The 9,857-nt window shown below is 49.8% G+C and overlaps 1 protein-coding gene across 1 annotated transcript; it reads right to left on the reverse strand.

The window, feature by feature from the left end:
* Window positions 1-3,442: 3,442 nt before the first annotated feature.
* On the reverse strand, window positions 3,443-9,027 carry LOC143220234 (uncharacterized; the record flags this gene model as incomplete). The annotated part of the gene is made up of 2 exons (XM_076445927.1): window positions 3,810-9,027; window positions 3,443-3,700 (listed from the first exon to the last, which is right to left on the reverse strand). Coding segments are annotated over exons 1-2 (5,476 nt in total), but the record flags the coding sequence as incomplete, so codon positions are not given.
* Window positions 9,028-9,857: the final 830 nt, after the last annotated feature.

Here is a 9,857-nt window from a genome sequence, read left to right on the forward strand (position 1 = left end):
GCCAAATTGGAATAGAAACTCCGACACGGCAAGCACGATCACGATTTATTCGACGTTATGTCAGATTCGACGATTCTTCGTGTCAGAAGTGTATTTCTGTGCGGAATCGCTGTTTCGCGCGCTAGATCAGTGCATTTGCATGCAAGTATGACAAATTGGAATAGAAACTCCGACCGGCAATCACGATCACGATTTATTCGAGCTTATGTCAGATTCGACGATTCTTCGTTTCAGAAGTGTATTTCTGTGCGGAATCGCTGTTTCGCGCGCTAGATCAGTGCATTTGCAGGCAAGTATGCCAAATTGGAATAGAAACTCCGACACGGCAAGCACGATCACGATTTATTCGACGTTATGTCAGATTCGACGATTCTTCGTTTCAGAAGTGTATTTCTGTGCGGAATCGCTGTTTCGCGTGCTAGATCAGTGCATTTGCATGCAAATATGCGAAATTGGACAGAAACTCCGACCAGGCAAGCACGATCACAATTTATTCGAGCCTATGTCAGATTCGACGATTCTTCGTTTCAGAAGTGTATTTCAGTGCGGAATCGCTGTTTCGCGTGCTCGATCAGTGCATTTGCATGTGTAACGTCGTACCGACGTCTTGCGTCAGCCTCCTTCATACGAGCAAATTCTCGCCGTATATACATATATATACATATCCCCGTGAGCGTGAACATAGGGAATCGGAAAAGACGCAATAGCCACCGGTACAAGCGGACGCCAGCATGGCAACCGCGAGTACAGGTGTACGTACATCTAAACCGTCGCCTCGTTCAAACAGCGAAAAGTATACATCGACGACAACATATTCGTCCGTACCTCGTACGATTTAGACAAAGGACTTCACGGTTCACCGAATCCCTATGGTCCGCGCTCTCATTATAAATAAGACGAAATCGCGCGAATCGCTCTCTTCTAGTTCAAACTCTCTTCTAGTTCAGACTCTCTTCTAGTTCAGACGCTCTTCTAGTTCCGAATTTCATACAGTTCAGACGCTCTTCCAGTTTCGGAATTCTACTAATTCAGTTCTCTCGCGTCTTCAATCGAATTCAGTTCGACTCAGTCTTTTCTCGCGTTTTCGGACTCTATTTCAGATCGTTCACGATATTCAGGTCGTATTGCTCCTTACCATTTACACTATTTCTTTATATATCATTTGGTTCTAAATTGTTATTCGAGTCTGCTCGTAGATTATTATTACGTATTTACAGATATTATTCTGGTTTATTGGTCGTACGAGGTTACTCGTAAACCGTCACCGTTATTTTGTTGTACGAGCTTACTCGCATTATCATTTCAAATTTATAATTACTATTTTCGTGCTATCTTGTTTATGCGATTTTGCTCGCTTTATTATTCACATTTCAATTGTTAATTTTGTGTTATTTGGCTTATACGAGCTTGCTCGCATTACTATTCGTATTGCAATTGCTATTTTTGTTAATTTGGCGCTATTTTTGTTTGAACGAGCTTGCTCGCATTATAATTCATATTACAATTGCTATTTCTGTGCTATTTTGTTCATACGAGCTCGCTCGCTTTATAATTCTTATCACAATTGCTATTTCTGCGCTACTTTGTTCACACGAGCTCGCTCGCTTTATAATTCTTATCACAATTGCTATTTCTGCGCTATTTTGTTCACACGAGGTCGCTCGCTTTATAATTCTTATCACAATTGCTATTTCTGCGCTATTTTGTTCACACGAGCTCGCTCGCTTTATAATTCTTATCACAATTGCTGTTTCTGCGCTACTTTGTTCACACGAGCTCGCTCGCTTTATAATTCTTATCACAATTGCTGTTTCTGCGCTACTTTGTTCACACGAGCTCGCTCGCTTTATAATTCTTATTACAATTGCTATTTCTGCGCTATTTTGTTGCACGAGTTCTGCTCGCAAATCATTACTTTGTATCTATTCTGGTTCATTATACTTTGTTTGTTTAAACCTATTACTTCGCAGCTTTATTCAGCAACATCCTGCTCCTCGATATCTTCCACTTCTAAAGTGTCGTTCCCAGTGACCGGTTAAAGTGATCGCGAGTGTGTGCGTGTGTGCGTGTGCGTCTCCGGGTTGTTCAATCCCGATCGGTCCGTCGATCGATTCCTCACATTCCTCACATTCGTTCCTATAACCCCTAAAATTGGTGTATCAATCGTGTACGTCTGAGCCCAGAGGGTGCTCGGTACCGAGAGAACACTAATTTCCCTTCGGTCGAGAATCCTGTCACGAATCGAACAACCCACGCGTTCGGACGAGTCACACACAACACGCCCGCATAGTGACACTCTGATCGCAGGGAGCTGTCACCGTCATCGCGCAGTTCGTCGCTCCGTCGCGACATCCCCGCCGGACGACGTCCGTCCCGCTTACATTCATTTCCCTCTTCGCCCCTTTTCAACAACGACGAACGCCGGTATCGGGTCCCTGATCAGACGTGGACGTTACGCGCCACGTGGATCTAAGATCGTCTTAAATAAATTGGTCCGGTTACGTCCCCGCCCCGTCTGGGCGTCGTTTCGTCGGATCATATCCGACCCGGGACGTAACACATGCAAATATGCGAAATTGGCACGAAAACTCCGATTCGGCAAGCACGATCACGATTTATTCGTTCTTATGTCAGATTCGACAATTATTCGTTTCACAAATGAATTTCTGTGCGGAATCGCTGTTTCGCGTAGTAGATCAGTGCATTTGCAAGCAAGTATGCCAAATTGGAATAGAAACTCTGTTGCACCGAACCCTGACTGAGGTGTCGGCGTCTTAAATGACCGAACAATCGTTTCTACTGCGGAAGGAATCGAGGTGGTATTCAGGCTCAACGTATTACTCAATGGAGGCCGAGTTTCTACGACCTCCGCAACAATTTTAATTTACCAATATGAATTTCGAAGTACAAGGAAGTTGTCCACTGACGAATAATAGTATAAATTACAAAATACTCCGCGGGGCTTTTGATGCCTTACAGCTTCGGACGCGGAGGATTGCTACGTTTAAAGATCGAACGGTTTTAATTTGCTCGCGGCGAAAGACGACGTTGTATGGTGGTATACTAGCGGATACACAAGACAAGACCTGCGAATTTGTGCTGCTATTTATAGTGGGCAGGCTGGTTGTTCGGGACTAGGACGGAGTGGGGAATTTGAAATAAACGTTTTAATTCCTGACATTGGACGACAGTTCGACAGTTGACGCTGTTTTGGTAAAGGAACCGAGAACGGGTAGCGGGCGAGCTCGAAGGATGCCCCTCATGGTTACTGCTGCCGTGTTTAGTACACACGCGGTCGGCTCGGCGTTTACCTATGAGTTCGTTCCTCTCGGTTCGACGTCAAATCCGCACAGCTGATGGTTGAAAAACGCTAAACACGTGAGCGTGTTCTTACGATCGGAGCCTCGACCTCAAATCTCTCTCTGGGCAAGCGATCCTTTACCGCGGTCTCCCGCTCGCGGCATGTACGCGTCAAACAATACCGCCCGCCTTGCGCGAACGCGCAATCGACATGTAATACGCAGCGTACGAATCTTGCCCAGCTGGAATAGTCGTGAGCTGGAAGCGTCCACCCGTACTGAGCTGGCTACTGGTCTGCGTTTTAGGGTGCCTGTTGTTTCGTTGAATGCGATGTCTTTGCTGGTAGCCGGCGAGACTACGGTTTGCGTAATTCCTTTGTCCCTTGAGGTTTTATAGGTTCCTGTAACAGACTCGGTAATTGGTTAACGGGGAGTGCGGGACTCAACGTTAGTTAACGGGCAAGATGCACAGCCGGGTAATGGGACGAAGATATGCTGAGGTCTTCGTACGGACCTCGACGACTCGAACGTTTCCGTCTTTTCCGGGGAACGTTTTTTGAATTCGCCCCATTTCCCATTTGTTTGGCGGCATAGTTGGATTTTCAAGGAGGACGATGTCCCCTTCCTGTATCTGCTTCTGCTTGCTGGACCACTTGTAACGGGATTGGAGTTCCTGCAGATACTCTCGCGACCACGTTATCCAGAGCAATTCATGGAATTTCTGAATACTTTGCCATCGCGAAAGATGTGTTATTGGTTCGTCGATAACGGCGGGCGTTGGGCGCGCGTTTAACGGTCCGCCTATTAAAAAATGTCCTGGCGTCAATATTTCGAGACAATCTACGTCGTCTCTTACTCGAGTTAAAGGGCGCGAATTGAGAGTAGCCTCAATTTTGCAGAGCAGTGTGGTCATTTCTTCTGCGGTGGGGGTGAAGGTCCCGACTATACGCCGCAGATGATGCTTGACGGAGCGTACCGCGGCCTCTTGCATTCCACCGTGATGCGGGGCGCCCGGGGGGTAAAAGGACCAGTCGACGTGTAGTTCCGAGCATCGAGTTTTAATGTCCGGTGACCCGACGATCGTGACGAAATCCCGGGCGAGCTCGCGAGCGGCACCGACGAAATTTGTGCCGTTGTCTGAGACAATCGTTCGCGGTATTCCCCGACGTGAGATGAATCGGTCGAATGCCGCGAGGAACGCATCGGTCGAGTAATCATGGACCAGTTCTAAGTGAACGGCGTGAGTCGCGAGACAAATGAATACTCCGATGTATGCCTTGTGCGCTCGTTTACCGCGTCCCGCTGCGTCTCGCACCTGGTAAGGGCCCGCGTAGTCGATCCCGATATTCGCGAACGGGGCAGAAGGGCGACAACGAGCCGGCACCAGGTCCTGCATAATTTGCGTGGCGGTCTCCGCCCGCCATCGGGCACATCTTACGCAGCGGTGAATAATCCGGCGCGCGGAATCACGGATACCGATGATCCAATACTTCTGCCGCGCGGTAAACACCGTTATTTGAGTGCCGCCGTGTACCGTGCGCAAATGCGCATCCAGGAGAATTAGTTCCGACACGTGATGCTTTGGCAGGATAATGGGGTGTTTCGTTTCCCAGGGCAGGAATGAATTTCGCAGCCGGCCCCCTACTCGTAGAATACCGAAAGTATCCAAGAAGGGGTTGAGTTTTAAGAGAGGGGATCGCGAATTTAAACTCTTGGAATTCGCGATCGCGGTGATTTCCGTTGAGAATGTGCGCATTTGTATTGTCCTGAGAATTTTCGTTTCCGCTGCTCGAAGTTCGGAGACGGTTAGGTAAGCCTGTTCGGCTTCGGTTTTGTGACGCGTTTTGTCAATGAATCGTTGCACGTAACCGAACACCCGGATTAAGCGAGGCCAAGTGGAAATTCGAAGCAGGACGTCCCATTCCTCGAGGTGCGTAGTCGTGAGGACTGCGGCCTTACTTCTTCCTTCTTCCGTGTCGTACCTTTGCTGAGGTGGCCACTGTTGCTCGTTCTCCTTTAACCACGACGGTCCCTCGATCCAAAAGGTCGACGCGAGAAGATCCGCTGCTTTGACTCCGCGAGAATTTAAATCGGCAGGATTTGATTTCGTCGGTACGTGCTTCCAGATTGCCGTTGGTAGCGTCGTGTGGATTTTCGAGGTCCGGTTTGCGACCGTGGTTTTCCAGGTGGCGGGGTGTTTCTGAAGCCAGGCAAGGACGATGGTTGAATCCGTCCAACATACGACTCGACTCGCGGCTACTTGAAGGGATCGAATCACATGGTCCATTACGTCGGTCAACATTACAGCTCCGCTCAATTCTAAGACGGGTATTGACAGTGTTTTAATTGGTGCAACTCGTGATTTTGCTGCAAGCAGCGTGGTGTACGTATTGCCACTGAGTGAGGACACCCGTGCGTAGATCGCACATGAGTAAGCCGCATTGGAAGCGTCGCTGAAGCCATGAAGCTGCATCTCGAGCAAGTCCGGGCCGTAACGTATCCAACGTGGTATCCGCATTGCATTAAGAGCGCGCCAGTCCATGCAGAACGAATTCCAAGTCTCTTGCGTAGTGTCCGAAACCTTATTGTCCCAGTCGATCTTTTCGAGCCATTGCTGTTGCATGAGGATCTTTGCCCGTACGATCACCGGAGATAACCAGCCCAATGGGTCATAAAGCGTCGCGATTTCCGATAATAACTCACGTTTGGTCATTGAAACGTCGCGGGCTACGAAGCGATGCAGATCAAAGGAGAATGCGTCGTCCGATGGGGTCCATTTTATTCCAAGGACTTTTAAGTTGGATTCATGAAAGATCCGTAAATCCACAGCATGGGAATGATTTGAGGCCGGAATTTTTCTGAGTAAGTCCTGATCGTTGCCGGCCCACTTACGCAGGTTGAAACCTCCTCGCGCCAACAGCTCACACACCTGTATGCGTGTTTCTTCCAACAGTTTTCTGTCTGGTGCTCCGAGGAAGACATCGTCGACGTATATGTTCTCTTCGAGCGCCGGCGCCGCGAGCGGAAAATTGGCTCCTTCAAGATTATTCAGCTCCCGAATTACTCTCATGGACAAATACGGGGCGCTTGTTGTGCCGTACGTGACCGTATTTAGTTCATATGCCTCGAGTTCGTTTGTTGTCATGTTGTTCCAGAGGATGCACTGGTACTTCCTGTCGTCCGCATGTAGGAGGATCTGTCGAAACATCTTTTCGATATCCGCGACGAACACGTATTCGTAGAGGCGCCACCTGAGGAGTATCTTGGTGATGTCGTGTTGTAATTTGGGCCCCTGAAGCAGCAAATCGTTGAGGGAGTAACCGCTCGACGTTTTGTGTGATGCGTTAAATACGACGCGTAACTTGGTCGTTAGACTTTCCTCGCGAACGACGGCGCGGTGCGGGATGTACGATCGTGTCTTCTCGATTCTATCAAGGCGCGACATGTGCCCGAGAGACTCATATTCGCGTATGAACGCACTATACTCTAGCTTGACTTTCTCGTTACGTTCGAAGGTGTGTTCTAAGCGTTTTAGCGACGAGGCGGCTCCGCGGAAGGAATTCCCGAGGAAGTCGTCGGGAACGGGTTTACAAAATGGTAAACGCACGATAAACCGGCCGGAGATGTCGCGAGTATAAGTATCGGCGAAGTACTGCTCACAGTGAGTCTCCTTCGGCGTGAGAGGACGAGACTCTGGAATTGTTTCTGTTTCCCAGAAGCGAGACAGGGCCTTCTCCAGTGGATCCTCCGTGACCCCATGATGTGTCGTTATCGTGGGGTGCGAGGTGACTGTGCCGTGCAACTTTCCCGACAATATCCATCCGAACGCGGTGTTTTGAGCGACGAGTTCGCCCGGTCGCGAGTGTCGTATACCGGGGCGGATGACTTCACTGAACAATTCTGCCCCTAGTAACAATTCGATACGCTGATTCGACGCAGGAGTGGGGTCGGCTAATACGAGGTCAGAAAACGCTGCGTAGCTCTCCACGTGAATCGGAGGTGGAACGTATCGCGAGATATGACGTACTATATGTGCGCGAGTGGAAGTGACCGGCATTGAGGCTCCGGTAGCACCGATCCGTATGTACGTACTGTAGTCAATGTGACTCGCGTGGTCACCCCCGAGTCCTGTGACGGAAATCGGCGATCGGGTTTTCCTCAATTGGAGGTTCTGAACAAGGTTCGTTGAGATGAAGGATGATTGTGAACCTTGATCCAGTAACGCGCGCACGAGTCGCGACCGGCCATCCGGGGCGTAGACCTTCACGATAGCTGTGGCTAATAGGACGGTTTTCCCTACGGGTGGAGCGGTTTCGGCGAAGCACGCGGCGACGTCATCATATATCTCCGTGGAGAAGGATGGACCTTCGTCGACTTCGACGGTCGAGAGTACCGTTGGCGTGGACGAAGGGACGGTCGACTGCGTCGAGTGGTCCATGGGCCTCCGAACGGATCTGGGGTGGCCGCGAGCGCTGGGTCTCCCGGCGGACGGTCCGTCTCCGCGATGTAGCATCGTGTGGTGTTTCCCTTGGCACTCTCGACATACATTCGTGCTTGGACAGTGCGACGAGGTATGGTCTGCTCTCAGACAGTTTATACAAACGCGGCTGTCTTTTAGCAGGTCATAACGCGAGAGAGGACGCAGCTTCCGGAATATCGCGCAATCGCGTACCGAGTGAGTTTCCGAGCAAACTGGACACGGAGGGCATGAACGGTTTGCTTCGTCAATAACGTGCGTACTTGATTTAGGACGCGTACGGTCAGATAGCTTGGCAACCGGTACGAGCGGAGTGACCGGTTGGTTGTTTGCTTCGACCGACGTAGCTTGTGCGAGCAGGAAATCCTCTAACTCCTTGTAAGTGGGATATTGCTTAGAATTCCCTAGGAGCTTATTCCACTCCGAAGTCAACTCGCGATCGAATTTGCCCGTTATAAGGTATACGAGATGGTGGTCCTCACTCTTCTTCCCTAGTTTATGAAGTGCTTCGAGTGCATTCCGGAAATGAACCGTATACTGCTTCAATGTGTCGAGTTGCTCCAGTTTCATGGGCTGCAGCGAATATAACCGGTGAAGCAACGCCTGAACTACGATGCGATCATTGTCATAGAGTTCCTGAAGCCGATCCCACGCGATCGCGAAACTGTCGTCCACGAGATCAAGATGCTCTACAGCCGCGAGCGCTTCGCCATTCAAGGCACTGAGTAAATATTGTAACCGTACGGAGTCCGTTAACGTTCGGTTGGTAATTACGGCGGAGTTGAAGCGGGCCTCGAATGGTCGCCATTTCGCGACGTCCCCGTCGAAGGACGGAATTTCTATTTTTGGGAGTTTGACAACTTGTGTATGACTCACCGGGCCAATAGGCGATGCTAGGGTGGAATTGGCGGCCGGCGGGCTGCACGGTGGTCTCAAGCGCGAGAGGTGGCCGCGCAGATAGTCCATGCCGTCAAAGTAGGCGTCTTCCGTCCGGTCCATCGTTTCCCCTTTGAAATACGGGAGATCCTCCCTGCTATGGTCCATCTTCCTTGCCGCCTGTAGGTAGCCGTTGAGGTTTTCAATCTTCTCCCAGGTCTCCTGGTACAGCTTTATTCGGTTCTCCAGGTATGAACTGGTGAAGTTAGATTCTCCTTTCTTCTTCGTGTTGGTCAGGATCTTGTTAAGCTGACCGCAGGCCTGGATCTGCTTCTCGAGGATGGCTTCAAACGTCTCCGTTACCGTAGTATTCATTTTAGCGATTATGAGGTACCGACGTTAATTGCTATTGAATATTTACTCGCGATTTCGCGGTCCGAATTACTGATTCCAGCGGATTCCGCAGTGATAATCCGGCTCGAAGGACCAAATTGTTGCACCGAACCCTGACTGAGGTGTCGGCGTCTTAAATGACCGAACAATCGTTTCTACTGCGGAAGGAATCGAGGTGGTATTCAGGCTCAACGTATTACTCAATGGAGGCCGAGTTTCTACGACCTCCGCAACAATTTTAATTTACCAATATGAATTTCGAAGTACAAGGAAGTTGTCCACTGACGAATAATAGTATAAATTACAAAATACTCCGCGGGGCTTTTGATGCCTTACAGCTTCGGACGCGGAGGATTGCTACGTTTAAAGATCGAACGGTTTTAATTTGCTCGCGGCGAAAGACGACGTTGTATGGTGGTATACTAGCGGATACACAAGACAAGACCTGCGAATTTGTGCTGCTATTTATAGTGGGCAGGCTGGTTGTTCGGGACTAGGACGGAGTGGGGAATTTGAAATAAACGTTTTAATTCCTGACATTGGACGACAGTTCGACAGTTGACGCTGTTTTGGTAAAGGAACCGAGAACGGGTAGCGGGCGAGCTCGAAGGATGCCCCTCATGGTTACTGCTGCCGTGTTTAGTACACACGCGGTCGGCTCGGCGTTTACCTATGAGTTCGTTCCTCTCGGTTCGACGTCAAATCCGCACAGCTGATGGTTGAAAAACGCTAAACACGTGAGCGTGTTCTTACGATCGGAGCCTCGACCTCAAATCTCTCTCTGGGCAAGCGATCCTTTACCGCGGTCTCCC

This window comes from Lasioglossum baleicum, unplaced genomic scaffold, assembly GCF_051020765.1.
Source record: "Lasioglossum baleicum unplaced genomic scaffold, iyLasBale1 scaffold0513, whole genome shotgun sequence".
In the NCBI taxonomy this organism is placed as follows: Eukaryota; Metazoa; Arthropoda; class Insecta; order Hymenoptera; family Halictidae; genus Lasioglossum; species Lasioglossum baleicum.